At 36.3% G+C, this 24089-nt stretch overlaps 1 protein-coding gene across 7 annotated transcripts in view; it reads right to left on the reverse strand.

Annotated features, from left to right (window-relative positions):
* The window catches only part of LSM14A (LSM14A mRNA processing body assembly factor), a 53153-nt gene that overhangs the window by 13539 nt on the left and 15525 nt on the right, over positions 1-24089 (reverse strand). For 6 of the 7 annotated variants that reach the window (XM_020897740.2, XM_020897736.2, XM_020897738.2 and 3 more), the window contains exons 2-4: positions 14977-15140; positions 12604-12733; positions 3178-3300 (exon numbers count right to left, since the gene is read on the reverse strand). In XM_020897740.2, coding sequence (XP_020753399.1) covers positions 3178-3300; positions 12604-12733; positions 14977-15140 — 417 coding nt within the window. The remainder of the gene's footprint in view (positions 1-3177; positions 3301-12603; positions 12734-14976; positions 15141-24089) is intronic. The other variant, XM_070450991.1, reaches the window with a different exon arrangement.

Genomic DNA, 24089 nt, shown 5'->3' on the forward strand with positions numbered 1-24089 from the left:
CCCCTGGCATATGGTTACCTAAAGCATGCAATGACAAATGTGTCACCATTTCCAGCATTGCATTAATGTCACAGTTCAGTCTGCCATTAACAGAAACACTGTAATTTCCCCATTAATTATAATGGGAAATCATGGTGCAAGTTTATATAAGTTTGGACCTAAGAGAAAAATTTCTGTAATTACTTATCACATTATAGAAGTATTTATTTGTTAAAAAAAGGCGATTTATTTACTGAACAGGTGTTATGTTTTTTGAAAAGCTTGTTATCTAGGTAATTCTATCTTTAATCTCTATTTGTTTATTTAGTCACATGAGGTCTTAGCTGAGGCATGCTGGATCTCCAACGCGTATGTGGGACCCTGTGGCAGACTCTTGTAGCACACAGGCTTAGCTGCTCCATAGCATGTGGGCTCCTAGTTTCCTGACCAAGGACTGAACCTGTGTGCCCTGCAATATTATACAGATTCTTAACCACCGAACCACCAGGGAAGTCCCTGTTTGTAGGTAATTTTATGATAGTACATTAAATGGTCTTATATAAATTTACAAGGGGCTTCCCAGGTAGTGTTAGTGGTGAAGAACCCGCCTGCCAATGCAGGAGATGTAAGAAACACGGGGCTCAATCCGTGGGTTGGGAAGATCCCCTAGAGAAGGGCATGGCAATCCACTCTAGTATTCTTGTCTGGAGAATCCCATAGACAGAGGAGCCTGGCAGGTTATACAGTCCTAGGGTCGCAGAGTTAAGATACAACTGAAGTGACTTAGCATACATGAAAACTTACAAAACTCAAAAGCTCTTATAATTATAAACACACTCCCTCAGGTTATCTTCATTCTTACCTTCCCAGTTACAAGAAAATTCTAGGTGTTAAAATTCGATAAATTTCAGAAATTTAGTTGGTGAAATTAAAATGCAGAACCCCAGGCCTCCTCTCATTGTTTCTTGCAAATTAAAAAAAAAAATTTAATATATTTAAAACTTATTTTAGTCTGAAGTATGAGGGAAGGATTCTGGAGTTAACATTCCAAATGATCAGACAGTTATCTGTTAACAACATCGTTTACTGGACAACAAGTCTTTCCCCACTAATTTAAAAACAGCATCCTTATCATATATTAATTATTTATTTATACTTGGATCTATTTCTGACTTTTGCTCCATTCATCTCTAAATTTATTCCTGCACTGCTTTATTTTATGTATACTTTATTAAGAGGTAAGCCCTATCTCATTATTTTTATTTTTAAAACATGTCTAGGTATATTTGCATGCTTATTTTTAAGACAGTCTTTATATTTTCTATATAATTTCTATTTCTCATCATTGTGAACATCTTTTTTTATCCCCATTAATAATCAGTGGGTTAGATTTTAGGACATCTATTGATTTTTGTACTTATTCTCTACATTCTACCTCTAATTTAAGTACTTTATTAGTTTTAGGTTTTTCAGTGAATTCTCAATTCCAAGAAGAAAGTTAGCATCGACAAATAATGCTAATTCTAGTTATTCATACTTCTTTTTCCTGACATAGCTAAAAATTCCAGAACAAATGCTGAGTAGCAATGAGATTCAGAGTTCTTTATTATGATCTTAATAAGAATCTTTCTGGTGCTTCAATATTAAAGTTAATGCTAGTTATTAATGAAGACAGCTAACATCTACTGAGCATGTTCCATGTCAGGTACTATTCGAAGGGCACTACACACATTTAAAAAAAATTAACCCTTACAATAAGTCTGTTTGTTTATCAGTAAGGTCCTATTTTATAGTACAGAAAATTAATGCTTAAAAAGATTAAGTATTTTCTCTCAGAAGGAAATCTTATGTTAAAATCTGCAAATAAATATGTTATTTCTGGGTAGTGAAATTGAGTATATTTACTGTCTTCCTATGCTGAGTATATTTCTTTCTTTAAAAATTTATTTTATTGAAGTACTGGCAAAGTTGTGTAATTTCTACTGTAAAGCAAAGTGATTTAGTTATATACATACACACACACACACTTTTTTCATTTTTTTTCTATTATGGTTTATCACATGACATTAAATATAGTTCCCTGTGCTATACAGTACACTTAGTCTATTTCTAATTTATTAATAACAAGAATCTTCAGAATGTTAAAAAATTAAAAATTAAGTTATTTTAAGTTAATATGAATATAAGTAACTACAACTATTTCAAAATATCTAAAGTGAGATACACAGGACTATGTTTAGCACTGGCTTGATTTTACCCTCAAGAGTTTTTGAAAATATTGTCCTGATTACAGCATATTTCTGAAGTAAATATCCATATAAAGCTATGGGCCAGTATCATCTACTTTAGCAGCAGATAAAGAAAAGGGATCTTGGAATCACTGAAGGTTATGAGACTGGCTGGTAGAAAAACAAAATTAAAAACAAATGAAACAGGATCCTTTAAGAAGTTTATTAAAATGCAGACCTCCAAGCTCCCAGGATTCTTTTGTAGCAGTTCTCAGGATATACATTTTAAAGAAGCATTCCAGATTAGATGATTTGGTTCTAGGTGGCCACACTGAGAGCCACTGCTCTAGATTACGAGGATGCTAGGAAAGATGCAACAGCATAAGGAATAGCTTGTTTCCTCAGCTACTATTTCAAATTCATAGAGAATTCATCCTCAGTGGTGAGTCTGAGACTTACCTATAATATTTAAGTATTATATACAAGTACATATTATATATGGCTTCCCTGGTGGCTCAGCCAGTTAAGAATCTGCCTGCTATGCAGGAGACTGGGGTTAGATCCCTGGGTCAGGAAGATCCCCTAGAGAAGGAAACGGCAACCCACTCCAGTATTCTTGCCTGGAAAATCCCATGGATGGAGGAGCCTGGTGAGTTACAGTCCATGGGATCACAAGAGTCGGACATGACTTAGTGACTCAACCACCATATACAAGTAATATAACTGTTTTGTTTAAAAAAAGAAAAAATTCAAACAGTGCTCACTGTTTCCATTTTATGATCTAAGAATTACGAAAAGTCTAAACAGTGGAAGTCATTCAAGAGTGTACTTATTTGGATGACAATTTTAAAAGAGCTAAGTAGAAATTATACACGTGACTTACAAGCTGCAAAAGCTCTTCCATTCAAAGAAAGACCAAAACCACCATAGAAATTTAGAATGGAAATTTCTGAAGGAAAAAACAGCTTACCTTGAGACAGCTGTGTTTTTAGAGCTCTTGTATCCTGTGTAAAGGCAGAACCAACCGCACTACTTTGGGAGAGGGCACTGCTGCTTGATGCTTCTGTTCCAAAGGATGTCAAGGAGCTTCCGGCTTTAAGAAAAAAATTTTTAATGACAATTAAAAAAAAAATTTTTTTAAGCTTTCTATTATATAAAGTAATATACCATCTTACTGATGATAAGTGTCCTTCCCCATAACACTTGAGCAAATTAATATTAGAAATTAATGAAACTGAATCAAAAATAATTCTGAGAAATTTTTGGCAGTATATACATATAAAAGCAAGCCCATATGTACTTCAGCTTCTTTGGATGCAAATGATTTCTGTAACATATGCAATACTGTCCTGAGCAGTTATGCAGGTAGGACAGCAGAATGCACATCAGATAGAGAAGTAGCAGAAATGGTATATTCAACACTAACATGAAGGTTCAATTATTTTAAAACCAAATATCTGTATAAATAGCCAAATCAGCAGACGGGTCGACAAAGAGCTTTTCCAGCATTTCCAATGGACAATGGACTCCAGTCCATTTTAATGCTTCTCAGGACAGTATTGTGGGGCTTATTCTGCCTAAAGCAGCAACAAGAAGTTCTGATAATACGAGAATGAAAAAAATCCCTGAAAAGGACTCAACTCTTTGCTATATTAGGTTATGTCAAGCTTCTCTACATTTCTTCAGAATTTATGAATCAATCACTTTCCACATGCGATGACCTCTTAATACTTAATCTACATAGGTTTTCAACAGTCCTCCTTCCCCACCTCTGAATTAAATCTAAAAGTGGTACTCAGAATAATTTTTTATGAAATAGAAACATAATCATATCACTACAGTGCTTAGGACCCTCTGGGGGCTTTCCACTGTCTTCAAGATAAAAAGTTCAAATTATTTGCCTTAGTTTATAAGCAACCGCCCCCGCCCCCCACCAATCTGCCTACCTCTTCCCTCATTATTTCCATGTCTACTCCACAACAGAAGTTTAACTATTTGCTTTTAAATTACTTGAACATTATGAACATGTCCCTCGCATCTTATTTTCAAGCTAAGCAACTCTAGTTCCTTCAACTATTACTTACCTTCACATATTCTTTAAGCCTTGCCTCTTTGACTTCTCCCTAATTTAATGAATTCTAGTTGTTCATATCCCTCTTAAAATGGGGCAGCAGAACTTATCATAGCACCTCAGATGGTAAGAATGAATGGGATTCCTTAAGAGTTGTAATCCATTCAGGCTATGGCCCCAGTCAGCTAAGGAGAGGCCTAACATAATCTCCCACAACATGCCCAGAAATGTTGAGACTAGTGCTCTCAGTAATTCTGTAGAATACTAAAACCATTTTATTATCCCTAGTATTTCTAGGTAATGACCAAGATATAGACTACTCTGATGATGCATATTCAACCTCCATCCTGCTCTGTGTTTTCTCACCTGACTCAACCTCCCACTGTTTGCCCTCAGGTTAGAAAACTCTTCTATATCCTCCATCTCTTTTCTGAGTTCTTGGTCATATAACACCCACCTCCTTCATGCCAATTCTGCTACTGATTTATCTCAAACTACCTTTTATGCATAGGGTGAGGGAGGGATCAATGTTAATTTTTTCCAAATAAATACCCAGCTGCTGCAACATTATTTGTTGGAAAGATTTCCTCCTTTCCACTGAACTGCACTGGCATCTTTGTCTTAAGTCAGCACTTAAATAGGTCTATTTCTAAACCCTCTATTCTTTACCCATGTTTGTCTATTGTTGATCATTCCCTGTCCTGAATCTTGAAACAGCATATACTTCAAACTTCTTCTTTCTTCAAGAGTGTATTGGTTATTATAGAGTTTGTATTTTCATGCAAATATTAGGATCAATGTGTTAATTTCTATTTTTTGAAGTGTGATGGGATTTTTACTAAGATTATGTTCAACCTGTAAATTTGTTATTTGGGGGGAAAGTGTCACCATAGAAATATTGAATCTTTTAACCTATAAGCATGAATTTATGTAGACTTTAATCTCTCTCAGCAATGTTTTGTCATTTTTATTGAAGAGCAGTTTTCCCAGTATCAGCACTACTGACATGGCGGGCTAGACAATTCTTTGTTTTGAGGGGTTGTCCCATGCATTGTAGGATGTTAAGTAGCAACCCTGGTCTCTGAGGGGGATGAAATGAACTTCCCTCTACTGAGAATCGCTATTACAGAGGCTTTTAAATATCTTTTTTTATATTCATTCTTGGGTATCTAATGTTACTGATGCTATTATAAGCTGCATTGCATTTTATATTTCACTTATCAATAATCTACTCTAGATCAGCAAATTTTATAATTTGTCAGATGGTAAATAAAATATTCTAGGCTCTTCAGGCCACATGATCTGTTACAACTATACAACTCCGCACCTGTAGTGTAAAAGCAGCCACAACATGCAAATAAATGGGTATGGCTGTATTCTAATAAAACAGGAGGTTAGCAAGATTTGGTCCACAGGCCATAGTTTGTCAATCTGCCTATTCCGAATACAAAAATCTGGTTGATTTTTGTGTGTTTACCATGTAGTCCCTTACCATGTTAAATTCACTTATTCATTCTAGTGGTTTTAATATCCCTTTGCATTTTCTATACACACAATCATGCCACCTTCAGATAATGACATTTTTAGTTCTGCCTTTCCAGTCTCTGAATCTTTTATTTTTTCTTGCCTTGTTGGACTGACTAGGACCTCTAGAAGAACACTACATGCAATAAGATACAATTCTGCTTTCACTTTGTTCCTTACATTAAGGAAACAGCCTTCACTACCCCACCATTATGCATGCGAGCCTTTCATGCCACTAACCAAATCAGGGAATTCCCTCCTACTCTTTAGTTGTTGATAAATGAGTATCAAATTTTACTGAATGCTGCCTCTGTATCTCTTGGGATTGCAGCTTTTCTGCTTCATTCCATTAATGTGGTAAATTACAAATGATCTTCAAGTGTTATAACATCTTTGCATTCCTGAGATAAACTTTGTCATTATGTACTAGCCTTCTTATGAACTGCTGACTTCCACTGATAAGACTATGTTGAGGATTTCTATATGTATGTTTACGGAAATTAGCTGTAATTTTATTTTCTTGTAATAACTTCACTTACATTTTGGTATCTTATCTTGCCTTCATTACCTGGTTAGGAAGTGTTCTTCTCCTTTATTCTCTCAAAGAGTTTGTAAGATTGGTAAAATTATTTCTTCCCTAAACGGTAGAATTTACCAGTAAAGCAAACAGTCTAGAATTTTCTTTACAGAAGATTTTATATTAGTTTCAACTTTTTTAACAGATTGCTAGTGAGATTATACTTTCTCTTGTACTGGTTTAGGAAAGTTGTAGTTTCAAGAAATTTGGCTATTTCATCTAAAATGACAAGTCTGTCGACATAAAGTTGTTCACAATATCTTCATATTATCCTTTTAGGATCTACAGTGATGTCTACCCTTTCATTCTTGATATCAGTATTTGAGCCCCCTCCCCTTGTTTAGTTTTGCTAGAGGATTATTAATTTTATGAAATTTTTCAAAAAGCCAATTTCTGGCTTTGTTGATATTATATATATATATTTCTGGGACTAGTTTCTATTTCCTTTCTGTTTTAAATTTTTTCTTCTTTCTAGTACTTTTGGGCTAATTTTCTTCTTAATAAACTGGTAGCTTAGAGCATTGATTTTCAAGTTATCTTTATTATTAATTCCAAACTTAATTTCTTTGTGGTTTGAGAAAATACCATGGATGATTTCAATCTTTCTGAATTTAATGTAACTTCTTTTATAGACCAAGATTTGATCTATCCCATTGATTGATCCATATTTACTTAAAAGAATCTGCAGCTGCTGCTAAGTCGCTTCAGTCGTGTCTAACTCTGCGATCCCGTAGACAGCAGCCCACCAGGCTCCTCTGTCCCTGGGATTCTCCAGGCAAGAATACTGGAGTGGGTTGCCATTTCCTTCTCCAATGCATGCATGCATGCATGGTAAGGCGCTTCAGTCGTGTCCAACTCCCTGCGACCCCACGGATGGCAGCCCATCAGGCTCCTCTGTCCACGGGATTCTCTAGGCAAGTATACTAGAGTGGGGTGCCATTTCCTTCTCCATGAAAAGAATCTATATTCTGAAATTGTTGGTGTTGGTGTACTATTTTGTAAAAGTCACATACACATTTAGGATTGTTACAGCTTTCTGATGAACTGCCCACTGTACTGTTATAAAGAATCCTTCTGTATCTTTGGCAGCACTTCTGACCTTTAAGCAGCTTTGTCTGATGTTAATTTTTCTAACATAGTTTTCTTGTTATTAGTGTTTATATGGTATGCCACGCCTTTTTCTATTCTTTTACTTTCTTTTAATTCATCTTTTTTTTAAATTTAATTTTATTTTTTTTTCCATTTATTTTTATTAGTTGGAGGCTAATTACTTTACAACATTGCAGTGGTTTTTGTCATACATTGAAATGAATTAGCCATGGATTTACATGTATTCCCCATCCCGGTCCCCCCTCCCACCTCCCTCTCCACCCGATCCCTCTGGGTCTTCCCAGTGCACCATGCCCGAGCACTTGTCTCATGCACCCAACCTGGGCTGGTGATCTGTTTCACCCTAGATAATATACATGTTTCGATGCTGTTCTCTTGAAACATCCCACCCTCGCCTTCTCCCACAGAGTCCACAAGTCTGTTCTATACATCTAAGTCTCTTTTTCATCTTTTATAAATATCATATAACAGGGTCTTTTTTAAAAAAAATTTATTTTAATTGGAGGCTAATTACTTTACAATATTGTGGTGGTTTTTGCCATACATTCACATGAATCAGCTATGGGTGTACATGTGTTCCCCATCCCATCCCTCAGGGTCATCGCAGTGCACCAGCCCTGAGCACCCTGTCTCATGCATCAAACCTGGACTGGTGATCTATTTCACATATGATAATATACATGTTTCAATGCTATTCTCTCAAATCATCCCACCCTTTCCTTCTCCCAGAGAGTCCAAAAGTCTGTTCTTTACATCTGTGTCTCTTTTGCTTTCTCACATATAGGGTCATTGTTACTATCTTTCTAAATTCCACATATATGCGTTAATATACTGTATTGGTGTTTTTCTTTCTGACTTACTTCGCTCTGTATAATAGGCTCCAGTTTCATCCACCTCATTAGAACATAAGAGGGTCTTTTTAAAAAAAATTCAGTTTGATGATCTCTGCCTTTTAACCAGAATGTTCAATTCCTTTACACATTACTGAAATAGGTCTTTTATTTATTTTTGATCACATCACATGTTATGTGGGATCTTAGTTTCCCCCCAACCATGGGTCCCTGCAGGGGAAACACAAAGTCCTAACTACTGGACTGTCAGGGAATTCCAAAGTAGATCTCTAATAATCTTTAGTCTGTCATTCTTAATGCATGAAACACTCTCCTGGTTTATACTAACTTTATAAAGTTCATAAGCAAGTTAAGTGTTCATTAAGCTCAGTGATTAAAAATTAATCTGTACAAAACACTAGAGACCTAAGAGAATCACTGTCCAATATGCTTTGATTATTTAGGTAGTTAAAATGTATTCATTTGCCTGACTGTTCAGGCAATTTACCTCCTCTTGCCCACAAGAGTAGTATGAGAGACAGCATGCCATGGCTGTTTGGTGCTTCAGTTTATTGAGATAATTAATTTCTCCTAAAGGCCTATGAATTAAAGGCAGTAGTGACCTAATCTTTGCATGTAAGAACTATCTGAGTGTCAGCTGAAAAAAAACAACATTTTCATTCTACACATTGCATCATTCCTTTCAAAGTATGAGAGTATTTGTTTCCTCACAATTGTGACAAAACAGAATATATTCAAACTTCTGGGTTTCTGTTAAATTGATAATGAGAAATGGTGTGGTGCTGATTTAATTATCTCATCATAAGCAAGATTTAAGCATCTTTCCATGTTTAAGGGCCATTTGTGTTTTTTCAAAGTTAGTTCCTAGTCTTTATCTATTTTTCTGTTGGGTTGTAGATCTTTATTTTCAAAAGCTCTTTAGATATTAAAGATACTAATCCTTCATGATATAAACTACAAATAAAACTATAAAAAGATGATAATATATGAAAATTAAAATGGAAAAAATACCCCCAAATAGCAGTAGAGTAATTCCAATTTATTTAAACTTCCTCTTTACATCAGAATACTAGGCAGAGAAAATGAAAACAAGAGGCTTAGATTAAAATCTGGCTTAATTTGTATCAACACAAACTGTATCTGAGTTAATTCTGTTTCTAAAGAACATCTGCCACCTTAATCAATGCTACAGTTTTCCTCCTCCTCATTTAACTACTTCTAAATACTATATATAGTTCTTTAATTAGCCACTCCACAAATTATCCTACCAGTATGGAAATCAAACAATCAAAAACAATTTGCTACTGCAAAAACTAGTCTACTCATATGGAAAACACAAGTAAAACCTACCTTTTGACATTCAAAGAACACTAAACCAGCAAACCCCAATATAAAAATGAGATAAAAGTATTTATAAGGAATATATTGATGTATTTCACCACCACAAAATACTCTTGACCAGAGGAGCAGGATATGAGGAATAGCAAAAGCAGCATTTACTATGCAGACATTTTGTGCTAGACCCTGTTTCAAATGCTTTTATAAATACTGTCATGCAACTTCACAGTAATGTAAAGGGTAAGTACAATAATCCAGATGTTAGCTAACTATTCAACTTAGTGAAAGGAATCTCAAAAGGATAAAATAATTTGCAACTGTCCCTTATTGTGAATCCTCAGAATAGGATTCTAACAGTTATAATTAACATAGGGTATAGCTTGATTTAACATGGATAAGTTAACACTGATCTTTCCTTGAGTAGGATTAGGAGGTACATGGACCAAAGTTATTTCACCTATCCAAGAAGTAATTAAATATTTAAATTTTGACTAGAGATGAAAGAACTACCCCCCAAAAAACTTGAAAAATGTCAAACTTGTGTCAAAAAAAGGGAGTACACTGAATATCAATATATTCCTCACCTAGCTCACCAACTACTAACTTCTTACCACACCTATCCCATTTTTTCATTTCTTCATATTGTGATATACAGACTTCTCTTTTCATCTACATATGCTATAATCAATCTGACTCTTCACCCTTCAGTACTAAAGTCATTTCCCTAAAACATATTCTCCTATATGGTTAACCACAATACCATTACATCTAAGAAATACAATACATCTAGAAAATGAACATCATCCTACATTTAGTCCTTACTCAAAGTTCCTCAATAGTTCCTAAACCATTCTTTATTATTATCTTTTCTTAAAACTTGGGATCTGAACATATATTACATTTGGATGCTATGTTTCTTCAGTATTCCCAAGTCTAAAACAGACCTGCTCCCTCTCTTCTTCACAACACTGAATCCTTTGAAAAACTTGACTTTCTGAAAATGTATGTCAGTTTCTTCAAGATTAGAGTCTCCATTTTGAGCAAGAATGCCCAGAAGTGAAGTTGTTTACACCTCTCCCCTGTATCATCACACCGGAAGACATATAATCAATAATTATGCCAATACCAAACTTGACGAATTAATTAAGATGGTGACTGACCATCAGATCTCTCCATTATAACGGTACATCTTCTCCCTTTGTAATTAACAAGTAAACTGTGCAATGATACTTTAAGATTATTTTAATATCGTTTCAACTTCATTCACCCAATGATTTTAGCATCCACTGATAATCCCTGCTAATTATTTCACTAGAGGTTAACAATGGTGATTTTCTATGTCCACCATTCCTTATACTTCTTAGCTAGCATTATTTTACTTAAAAAAAGTTTCCTTCTTCTTCTTTTTAAAAGGGGCCTAGATTCCGTTTTGGAGAAGGCAATGGCACCCCACTCCAGTACTCTTGCCTGAAAAATCCCATGGACGGAGGAGCCTGGTAGGCTGCGCTTGCGGTCCATGGGGTCGCTGAGAGTCAGACACGACTGAGCGACTTCACTTTCACTTTTCCCTTTCATGCATTGGAGAAGGAGATGGCACCCCACTCCAGTACTCTTGCCTGGAGAATTCCAGGGACAGGGGAGCCTGGTGGGCTGCCGTCTGCGGGGTTGCACAGAGTTGGACATGACTGAAGTGACTTAGTAGCACAGCAGATTCTGTTAAGTGGGGAAAGGTATTTAGAAAGCAAGAACTGGGTCTACCCATGTCCTTTGCTACTGGGTATCATTGCTTCTAGGCCTCTTCTATGAACAGAATCAGGAAATAATCAGTTTTAAAAAAATGAATTCACACCTATACCTCCAATTCACATTCACTACCACAACACTGTTCCTTACCTTTCCTCATTCAATATGTGTATCTCCCTTCTCCAAGGTAAAAATTTCGCCTATCAACATCAATGTATTATTCATATGCCTTGTCCTATTATACATAAAAATAGTTTCAAAATGAACACCAATACCACTACCAATTAGAAACCCGAAGTCACGTTTTCTAAGAATTGTATTTGTTCTTGTAAGAGTGTAAAATATGAATGTAAAAGTTTACTTATTTTAACAAATTCTGTTAACATACTAATGAGTTTCAAGATAAACTTGAAAACTGGATTTGTGATTCAGTGAAATAAACTGGTAAGTGATCATTTCAATGAAATCAATAAAGGTTTAAGGTAAAATGCACAGCTACAAAAACAAAAAAGTTAATCTAATTATATCAAGTTGTACACGAGAGCCTTTGTCTTCTAGTCCCAAGTAGGACTGTTATTAGCCTAGCCTGTCTATATTTTCTTACAGTGTGTATGTTAGTTGCTCAGTTGTGTTCAACTCTATGCAACCCCAAGGACTGTAGCACGCCAGGCTCTTCTGTCCATGAAATCCTCTAGGCAAGAATACTGGAGTGGGTAGCCATTCCTTTCTCCAGGGGATCCTCCCAATCCAGGGATTGAACCCGTGTCTTCTGCATTGCAGGCGGACTCTTTTATGTCTAAGCCACAAGGGAAGCCCACAGTGTTGTTTACTATTCCTTAACAACAGCATTATCTCCATTTCCCTTTTTGAAAACTCAGTCCTATTGGAAAAAAAATGTTTATTTTAAATGGCTAGATCTTGTGTAAATTTAAAATAATATTCATAAAATTTGGTAATTGGCTATACCTAGATTTTAAAAGTTACTATTCTAAGAGATGGCCTTTATAGAACCACTAATCATTAAGGACCAAAGTCTTCAAAAAAAAAAAAAAAAAAACACAACAGGCTACAAAAGGAACATCAAACAATGTCTGAAAACTTGTGGAAGGTTTTATATAACTTTATGATAAAGACAGGAAAATTGCGAAAAAGAAAGAAAGAAAGGAAAAAAGCACAACATACCAACACCAACAGCCCCAAACTGCTGCCCAACTAATGAACTTGGGCTGAACTGACTGTACGTTGGCATCCTGCCAAAAGGTCCATAGGAGCCCACTGACTGGAATGAAGAAGCAGATGAACCTAGTGAAGACTGAAGAAAAGACTGTGGGTTAACTTATCAGGCTCTAAACGATATGGACATAATGGAAATAAATTTGCATATTTACATTTTAAAGAAAACTATTAAATTATAATTACCAGACACAGAAGCAATTATAACTTGCAACATGTATTTAAATAATGTTACAACAGTTGAATAATCTGACTGCAATATTTGATTATATTTGTCAATTATACTTAATGTGATTTATAAATACTTTTTTCTACAATGAACTCTTTTAGGTTTCATTTTAGAGCACATTTAGGAAAGAACCAAAGAAAAGTTACTTGAGTAAGTAAACGAACTTTGTTTAAAGAAAAAATATGAGAAAAATAAAATTTGGTTATAGCAACAGTACTAAGTTTCAGTCTCGTGCTGACATACATAAGATATCTCACTTTTGATTTTATTCTTTTCAACCGTTAGAGGTATACTATTACACTTACAGGAGGGAGATGCAGAAACAAACTACCCCAGGCAAAGCCACTGACTGTTTATACTGCAGACGCCGCGGCTGCTGTGCTGGGGCCTCCCTGGTGGCTTGGAGAGTAAAGAACCGGCCTACAGCGCAAGGACCCAGCCTTGACCCTTGAGTCGGGAAGAGTGCCTGGAGAAAATCCCCTGTTCGGTGCAGGCAACTATTTCTACGAGAACCTGTCTTTTCTCCCTTCATTTAAGAAGTTTACATTTTCTCAGGGATCTTCAGTTGCGGCATGTGGGATGTTTAATTTCGGTATGTAGGATCTAGTTCTCTGACCAGAGATCAAGCTCAAGCCCCTTGCACTGGGAGTGTGAAATCTCATCCACTGGATCACCATGGAAGTCCCAGCCATTTCTTAATAAAAACCTTATCTTGTATTCAGAAAAAACAGTAAATAAATGTTAAAAGATACTTTCTCTCCCCCCCCATTTTAATTTTACACAGCACTTAATATTTTCTTTAGGAGTGTTCATTAGGTATTTCCTTTTAAAAGCTGGAAGGTACATTCTATGCAAGATAATGCATATACATTCTGTGTATTTTTAACAATCAGTTTTGTGAAAAACTAAGATTTTTATAACTCGCAGCATAAAAGAGTAAGTTAGAAAAGCCAACAAGCATAATTTAGCGCACATTAACAAAGACTTCTGATAAGAAAAAAAGTTGGTTAAGAAAATGGATTCAGGAGGAAAGTCACATGGGGGCCACAAAGCTTTTAATCAGTTATGCCCACAACTGAAAATACTCTTATGTTAACCTGTCTCCTATGCTGCTGCTATAGTAGAAATTCAGAGTTTCTATGTATTTCCAATTAACATATAAACGGGTACTATAATGTAAACATCCTCTTTAACTTATAATTTGCAATCTATTAGACATCACGTTTCTGTTTTTATTAAAATACACAAATTTTGAAATTTCTCTTAATGAGAAGCCTTAGGATCTTCTTTTCAATACTTTATTACAGAATCGAATATCGGTATATGTTAAAATCCTTTTATGTTTGTGCTATCTGACTATATAACACTCCATGTACACTATACAAACATATAATGTGATTCAGCATTTTTCTCATTAAACCTAATAATCATACCTAAGAGTAGCCACCATCACCCTAGTTTGTAAAATGAACCACGTGTGAATAATAGAATATATAATAATAGAATATATGTGAGTAATATAGTGGAATGGATCCTGGATTCTGGAGCCAGGATGCCTGGGTCTACTCAAATTATGGCTCTAATTTAATTTCCTCACTTACAAAAAAGAGAATAACTATAGTACCAAGCTCAGAGAGTGTTGTAAGGTTTGCCTTATTATATGTGCAGTGCTTTTAATAGTGCTTCTCACAAACTCAGAACTCAATAAACATTAGCTACTTTGTTACTGCAATCAGAAAATTCTTATGATAAAAATTAATTCATGGGTTTCTCTGGTGATCCAGTGGTTAAGATTCCAGGCTTCCACATGGGAACTAAGATTCCACATGCTGTGTGGCACAGAAAAAGAAAAAGAAAAAAAAATTAATCCCTCAGCTATTTCTTACTCTATTTAGTTCCGACTTATCATCTAAAGAAACCTGGATGAGAACATCACCCAGTTATTCTGGGTATCTAGGTAACTAGAAAATGGTAATAAGCTACATGAATGTTCAATAGAGAAAATTTAAAAGACTAAAACAAGGAGGTAAAAATCCAAGGCTAGTTATGTGTATGAAATTTATTTGTACTCCAAGACAGATTTACAATGTTACCTGAACAATAGCTGGGTCCTGAGGCAAAGAACATTGTGGTTTTGGTGGCTCACAAACAGTAAGGTCTTTAATATCACTCCCACGGAATATTATATATTCAAAGACTTCATCTCGAGGTGGTATTGGACGATCTGTTGGTCTGTCTTCTGTACCAAAGGACCGAACTGGTAAGAAAACAGAGGACATGAGATAGATGTCTACTCACTGTATTCAGGTAGCGCCTCTTAGAGTGCACTATATTCAGTACTAAGGAGCAGTCCTTAAATGCCCTCCATGAGAAAGTATTCATTAATTTGTAGCTAAAGCAAAATTCTTTTAAAAGTGGAAAAGAAAGTGGGTTTTGCATGGATTTACATGTATTCAATTTAAAAGACTATAAGTGTTATGAAGATTATATTAGAAAGTATTGTGTTCTCTCTACACTGTTACTTACTTACATCTTTGGTGGTTGTGGTTAGAGGTACTAAAAAAAGCCCTTTCATTGCTGATTTATTTTTAATGTCCCCATTCAGCAAAATAAAAAACTGGCAACTTGTATGATATTTCCTGTGTGTGGGTGGGTGTGGGTGTGGATGTGTGTGTAGTGAATCTTCACTCAGCGAAGATTTTCCCAATCTACAAAAATCCCAAAGTCTGGGAAATTGAGCTTCATGTTTAATTAAGATAAGACAATGAAAAGAATATCTTCCTTGGTTAGTAACACGTCCTCTAGAAACCAAGTAAAGCCTCTGTCACCTACTCGGCTCCATGGGACAGCCTGAAATGCCCTAGTTACCTAAAATATCTACCTCGTAATTAAATCTGACCAACACTCAGGATGGCATTATTCAAAGTTGAACTGTGACCAGCTGTTTCAGGGTAAACTAGCTAAAAAAAAGATTCTGGAATCCACTGACTCAGATTTTCTGTGAAGAGGATACAGAAATCTATATCTATATTTTAAATCAATTTTCTCAAGATTTCTTATCAATACTAAAGAAATTTCAGGTTCACTATCTTAGGAGACTTCTAAAATGGTGACATCTCCATAGAAACTCCAAATAAGAAAGTTTGCCATATCAGATACTACTCATTTAAAGAGTATCCTAGAGGAAGCAAACCCCTTAACACTGTGCAAGGTTTTATATTTTTCTACAGAACTTATCCATAGCTAGACTGAAGATAAATATTTCAGCTTACATGCCTTTTTTACTCCTAAAAATTTTTTGTGGTACTTATGAGACCTTCAGGAAAAGATGATGGCATAGTTGTAGGTTTGCAGATGACTATTCTGCCCTATAACTAAAAAAAATTAAAAAGTTAAAACATCCCCAAACCACGAAAATACCTCAAATCTGTACCATAAAACTTTACTAAAAAGTATCATGCAGATACTTTTAGAGTTAGTCCAATCTGGAAGGCCAACTCCAGAATCCATACATAGCATGCTGAGAAATTTTCCCAGGCATGCTCCAACTTGATGGATGGGGACACAGATGTGATAAAGGAAGATGTAGAATGTCAGAGCTGAAGCTCCCCTCTCTCTCTGGTGGCCAAACAACATTGTATCAGGGCAGAAGTAATAGACATGGTTTTATGTTTCTGTCCTTTAACCAAAAAGAAAGCTAGGAAAATTACAAGTGGATCAATCTCACCCCTAAACTCAGCACCAGCACAATTACCACCACACAAAGTTTTATAAAGTCCCAGACCTCCAAGGTAACAAATCAGCTCATCCTGAAGCTGTGGGCAGGTGGGGTGGGGTTAAAGGTCTACCATCTATGAAACCAAAGAGAAGCTCTATTAGGCTATCCAAGGCATAACCATTCAAATTACATCCATATATCCAAAGAAAGATGAAACAAGAAAATTTCAGAAAGAACTGCTTTATATTTTCAAGAAAAATAAAACTCACATACTGAAAACACATAGAGTTAAAGAAAAAAGAGGTAAGACAAATATAGCTGCAGAATAAACGTTAACAACAAGAACAGTCTCTGAGAAAGACAACAGAACAAGACAAAATGCAACTAAAGATATAACAAATTTCCTGACATAAGGACCTAAATATGATCAGAAGGTTTCACTATATTTCCAGGAAAAAAAAACTTTAGTGCACTATAAGCCATACAGACTTACCCTTTGCTACACCAAAATAAAGAACTCAGAGAGACAATAGCATTAAAAAATAAGAGATGGACAATAAAATCATTTAAGCGCATAAATGTATGTGACAATTTACCAAGGTGCTAGTGTGCATGCGCGTTCAGTCACTTAGTTGTGTCCAACACTTCACAACCGCATGCCTGCCAGGCTCCTCTGTCCATGTAATTTTACAATAAAGAATACTGGAGTGGTTGCCATTTCTTACTCCATTCCCCACCCAGGGATTGAACCCATGACTCCTGCATTGGCAGGCAGATTCTTTACCACTGAAGGTGCTAGGATGGAATGTAAATTTAATAGTTCTGAAAAAGACTACAAAGTTACAAAGTGTTAGAAAAGTTAAGTGAAGTTGCTCAGTCCTGTCTGACTCTTTGTGACCCCATGGGCTGTAGTCTACCAGGCTTCTCAGTCCATGGGCTGTTAAGATGGTATGTATTTCACACCCTAGTCTCACAAAAATTGGGAGATGAAAATAAGAAGCAAGAGAAACATGAAAGGAAATTCATAAATGAATACTCTCAACTTTTACAGTAAGAAGTTACCTAATAAAAGTTTGGGGCAAGTTGATAAATTCACATACAATGGCTTAAAAATTTGTTATTTGAAGTCCTAAAGATAACCCACAATAGAGTTGAAAATTAAAAGCATACTTTCCAAAATGGGGTATGAAGAAAATCTCTATCATACAGCAAGAGAGTCAAAGTAAAAAATCATGGCAACAGACACCATAAAGAATGATTTGGACACACTAAGAGTTTGAGAAACAGGTTTTAATGATAGAGACTACCTGATCAGATTTTGTCTTCAAGACAGTTCTTGTAGCATTATAAAGAATAAGTTAATTAGAACAGCAATCAGAAGGGTATACGTGTCTGTAAGATAACAGAACAAACGAGAGGTAGTGAAGGCTGAAACCTGGATGCTAAGAGCAGAAAGAGAGAAAGCAGGACAAGAATAGAAAAAGTAGAAAATTACCGGTACTATTCTGCTACAAATAATTTTAATACATGAATTAGCTCATGTGCAATTGGCTATTAAGGGAATTTATGTCAGTACAGTCAGAAATCACATTGTTTCATCCCTAATTTATTTTAACCTGCTATTTTATTTTATTTATTATATTTTAGGGAGCAGTGGCTAAACACAGAAAACCATGTAGGAATAGTGTATGATTCCCTCTCACCCCAAGTTTCCTCCTGGCTCAGTAATCAGTCCTTACTATGTCGTTTTTCCTGATCCTGATGTACTCTTTCCTTGCCTCCAAGCAGCAGACTCAGCTCTTTGTTATAGTTTCTTCCACCATGCTACCTTACTTTTTTTCCCTTTCAAGCTGGCAGACAACTCCATTGTTAGGTATACTTCACCAGCAATTTTGTTAATGTTATCTATTAATTTAATTCTTTTTCTTTTTGGTCACATCAACCGGCTTGCAGCATCTTAGTTCTCTAACCAGTGATTGAACCCAGGGCTCAGCAGTGAAAGCACCAAGTCCTAACCACTGGACTACCAGAGAATTCCCCATTTTTCTTAATTGCATTGTTGTTGTTTAGTTGCTAAGTCGTGTCTGACTCTTCTGCAACCCCATGGACTCTAGCCCATCAGATTCACTGTGGTAAGAATACACCACATGAGATCTACTCTCTTAACAAAATTCTAAATGTATATCACAGTATTGTTAATGTCAAACAAAATTACAGCAGAGCTCTACAACTTTATCACCTTGCTTAATTGAAACTTTATGCCAACTGAACCACAACGCTTTTTCCCCTACCCCTAGCAACCACCATTTTCCAGTAATTTTTCTTCTGTGACTTGGAAGATAAAGTGAAAAAGGAAGCAGAGGGTCAGTTTGGAAGTTACGGGGCAAGTGATGGTGAAAAGGTACCTAAAAAGGTCAAAATAGAACATGATTTATTAAATGTAATTTCTTACTCAGAATCTACAACTCTGTCCACATTTTTCCCCCCAAAATAGACTGCTATATTATTTGTAACATCAAAAAGTTAGGTAAACATATAATAACATTAAACATGCTATGCATGAGGCAGATTATATAACTATTAATTTCAAAAGATTACAACTATTAAAATTAAATACATAGGTGTGAGGGGCATTATGCAAGACGGTGGAGTAAGAAGATCCAGGAATGGTCCCTCCACCCAAACAACTACTGGGCTGGCAAACAATCTGAACAAACCATTTTGGAATTATGGAGTCTAATCAGATGCCTGTAGAATCCAAGCGAGCACCTAATGAAGAAAGAGGTCAGTAACTTTTGGTGAATTCTGGCATTTTCCAGAGTGGCTGGCTATTACCATTCATCATCTCCCATCTCTGTAAAAGGCAGCTATGGGGACAGTAGCCCATGTTTTTGGCTAGCTTGCTGGTGCCATGTGGGGAACAGGGATCTTGTCCTCCAAAAAATTAAGGTTGTATGCTATGATCTACCTAAAAATTCACTGAGAAGCCAGCCAGAGAGGTTGACCATTGTTTCAACCCTCAAGGGCAGGGCATAACTGACTTCCTTAGTAGTACTGGAGAAGGCATTTAAAAGATTTAGAATATCTTTTCTCCCCCTCAACAACAGCGAATGTATATTACTTTACATTGCACATAGAACATTCTTCACAACAGACCAAATTTTAGGCCAAATCAACTCTCAATAAATTGAAAAGGATTGAATTTTATGACTTTGACTAAAATTTTATGACTATGACTTTGACTAAAATGGAAATGAGGCTAGAAATTAGTAATAGAAATTAGAAAATCACAAGTATTTGGAAATTAAACAACTGACTCATAAAGAACCAATAAGATAAAAAAGATACCACTAGGGAAATTAAGGAAAAATTTGAATGGCTGATTCATGTTGAGGTTTGACAGAAAACAACAAAATTCTGTAAAGCAATTAACCATCAACTAAAAAATAATTTTTTTTAAAAAAAAGGAAGAAAAAACTTGAAGACAAATGAAAAAGAAAACACCACCTGCCAAAATTAGGGGATATAAAGAATGCCATAACCAAGAAAGAAATTTATAATTATAAATGCTATATTTAAAAAATTTCAAATCATCTATTAAGAAACTAGAGGAATTTGCCTGTGGTCCAGTGGCTAAGACTCTGTTCTCTCAATGCAGGGGGCCCAGGTTTGATCCCTGGTCAGGGAACTAGAACCCACATGCCACAACTAAGAGTTTGCATGCCGCAACTAAAGATCGAAGAAACTGAGTGTTGCAACTAAAACCCAGTGCAAAAGAAAGAAAGAAAAAAAAGAAGAAAGAAATCAGAAAAAGAGCAAACTAAGCCCAAATCCAGCAGAAAGAAGGAAGGGAATAATAATACTAAATTCAAGCCAAGATAAACAACATAGCAAACAGAGACACAGAATCATTAAAACCAAAAGTTGGTTCTTTGAAAAGATCAACAAAATAAGACAAAACTTTAGCTAGTCTAGACTAAGGAAAAAGATGAGGAAATATAAATAACTAAAGTCAAATGAAAGCAAAAACATTACTACCAACCTTACACAGATTAAAAAACTTACAGGAGAATACTACAAACTATTGTGTGCCAACAAAATAGATAATCTAGACAAAAAAGAAAAATTTCCAGAAACATACAAATTACCAAAACTGATTCAAGAAGAAACAGAAAATCTCAACAGATCTTTAACAAGTCGAACAAGAGACTGGGCTAGTAGTCAAAACCTTCCAAAGAACCAGGACCAGGCTTCACTGGTGATACCAAGTTTCACTGGTGAATTTTACTAAACATTTTAAGAATTAACATCAATCTTATTCAAACTCCCCCAAAAAACAGAAGAAAAAGGAATATTTCCTAACACATTCTATGAGGCCAGCATTATTTTGATACCAAGGTCAAAGTACCGTAAGAAAACTACATGAAAATCTCTTAGGAATACAGACACAAAATTCCTCAACAAAATACTGGCAGACTGAATCAAACAGTACATCAAAGGGACCATACTTCATGACAGTATAGTCCCTCTGACTAACTGTGCTGGCTAGGACTTCTAGTACATTGCTGTGTAACAGTGGTGGAAGTGGACAATCTTATCCTGTTTCTGTTCCTAGGGGAATGTTTTCTGTCTTTCACCATTGAATATGATGCTGGCTATCATGGAGTAGACTCCTGAAAGTCCCTTGGACTGCAAGGACTTCAAACATCTATTCATGCAATTCTCCAGCCAAGAATACTGGAGTGGGTAGCCATTCCCTTCTCCAGCGGACCTTCCCAACCCAGGGATTGAAGCTGGGTCTCCTGCACTGCAGCAGATTTTTAACCAGCTGAGTCACCAGAGAAGCCTATATAAATAGGTTTTCGTCTCTAGCTTCTGACCAGAGCTCCAAAACTTCTGTAATTTCCTAAAAGATAAATGTACTAAGGGCATCTTATGTTCTAAAGTTTGGTCTTTGACCTGGGTTTCTGACACAGAGCTCCTAAATCTCTTGGAATTTCCTAGGTGATATCAGAGCATCACCCAGGAACTATGGATGGAGGTTTGTAACACTCTACAAGAGGCGGTGACCAAAACCATCCCCAAGAAGAAGAAATGCAAAAAGGCAAAATGGTTCTCTCAAGAGGCCTTACAAATAGCTGAGAAAAGAGAAGCGAAATACAAAGGAGAAAAAGAAAGATATAACCATTTGAATGCAGATTTCCAAAGAACAGCAAGGAGAGATAAGAAGGCCTACCTCAGGGATCAATGCCAAGAAATAGAGGAAAACCCTAGAGATCTCTTCAAGAAAATAAGAGATAACAAGGCAACGTTTAATGCAAAGATGGGGACAATAAAGGACAGAAATGGTATGGACCTAACAGAAACAGAAGATATTAAGTGGCAAGAATATACAGAGTGTGTTAGTTGCTCAGTCATGTCCAACTCTTTGTGACCCCATGGACTGTAGACCACCAGGCTCCTTGATCCATGGAGTTCTCCAGGCAAGAATATTGGAGTGGGTTTGCCATTTCCTTCTCCAGGGGACCTACCTGAACGAGGGGTTAAACCCAGCTCTCCTGCACTGCAGGCAGATTCTATACCATTTGAGCCACCAGAGAAGCCCCAATGTATCTGGTATAATGGAAGACTATTTAGCCATAAAAAGGAATTAAGTTCTGAAATACACTACAATATGATGAATCTTAAAAACACACTAAGTGAAAGAAGCCCATCACAAAATATCTCATATTATGATTCCATTTACCTGGCGTCAGAAAATCCACTGAAATATAAAGCAGATTAGTGGCCACTAGGGGCTATGGAAGGGAAATGAGAAATTAAAGTAAGTGTCCTTCAAACTGTGGGCAGAACACAGAACACAAAAAAGATCTTCATGACCCAGATAACCATGATGAAGTGATCACTCACCTAGAGCCAGACATCCTGGAATGCGAAGTCAAGCGGGCCTTAGGAAGCATCCCGATGAACAAAGCTAGTGGGAGTGATGGAATTCCAGCTGAGCTACTTCAAATCCTAAAAGATGGTGCTGTGAAAGTGCTGCACTCAATATCCCCACGAATTTGGAAAACTCAGCAGTGGCCACAGGACTGGAAAAGGTCAGTTTTCATTCCAATCCCAAAGAAGGGCAATGTCAAACAGTGCTCAAACTACAGTATAATTGCACTCATCTCACACGTTAGCAAAGTAATGCTCAAAATTCTCCAAGTCAGGCTTCAACAGTACATGAACCGTGAACTTTCAGATGTTCTAGTTGGATTTAGAAAAGGCAGAGGAGCAGAGATCAAATTGCCAACATCCGTATGAATCATAGAAGAAGCAAGAGAATTCCAGAAAAATATCTATTTCTGCTTTATTGACTATGCCAAAGCCTTTGACTGTGTAGATCACAACAAACTGGAAAATTCTTAAAGAGATGGGGATACCAGACCACCTAACCTGAATCCTGAGAAATCTGCATGCAGGTCAAGAAGCAACAGTTAAACTGGACATGAAACAATGGACTGGTTCCAAATAAGGAAAGGAGTATGTCAAGGCTGTATACTGTCACCTTGTTTATTTAACTTATATGCAGAGTACGTCATAAGAAATGCTGGACTGGATGAAGCACAAGCTGGAATCAAGACTGCAGGGAAAAATATCAACAACCTCAGATATACAGATTACGCCATCCTTACAGCAGAAAGTTAAGAGGAACTAAAGAGCCTCTTAACGAAAGTGAAAGAGGAGAGTGAAAAAGCTGGCTTAAAACTCAATATTCAAAATACAAAGATCATGGAATCTGGTCCCATCACTTCATGGCAAATAGATGGGGAAACAGGGACAGGCTTTATTTTCTTGGGTTCCAAAATCACTGGAAACAGTGACTACAGACATGAAATTAAAAGATGCTTGCTCCTTGGAAGAAAAGCTATGACCAACCTAGTCAGCATATTAAAAAGCAGAGACATTACTTTGCCAACAAAGGTCCATCTAGTCAAAGCTATTATTTTTCTCAGTAGTCATGTATGGATGTGAGAGTTGAACCATAAAGAAAGCTGAGCATCAAAGAATTGACACTTTTGAACTGTGGTGTTGGAGAAGACTCCTGAGAGTCCCTTGGACAGCAAGGAGATCAAACCAATCAATCTTAAAGGAAATTGGCCCTGAATATTCATTGGAAGAACTGATGTTGAAGCTCCAATACTTTGGCCACCTGATGAGAAGAGCTGACTTATTTTCTGGAAATGACCCTGATGCTGGGAAAGATTGAAGGCAGGAGGAGAAGGGGACAACAGAGGATGAGATGGCTGGATGGCATCACTGACTCAATGGACTTGTGTTTGAGTAAACTCTGGGAGTTGGTGATGGACCGGGAGGCCTGGTGTGCTGCAGTCCACTGGGTCTCGAAGAGTCGGGACACAACTGAACGACTGAACCGAACTGATGGTTACACAACATTGTAACTAGATTAAATCATATATTTTATAATGGTTAATTTTATGTTAT

This window comes from Odocoileus virginianus, chromosome 20 (assembly GCF_023699985.2).
Source record: "Odocoileus virginianus isolate 20LAN1187 ecotype Illinois chromosome 20, Ovbor_1.2, whole genome shotgun sequence".
Lineage (NCBI taxonomy): Eukaryota > Metazoa > Chordata > Mammalia > Artiodactyla > Cervidae > Odocoileus > Odocoileus virginianus.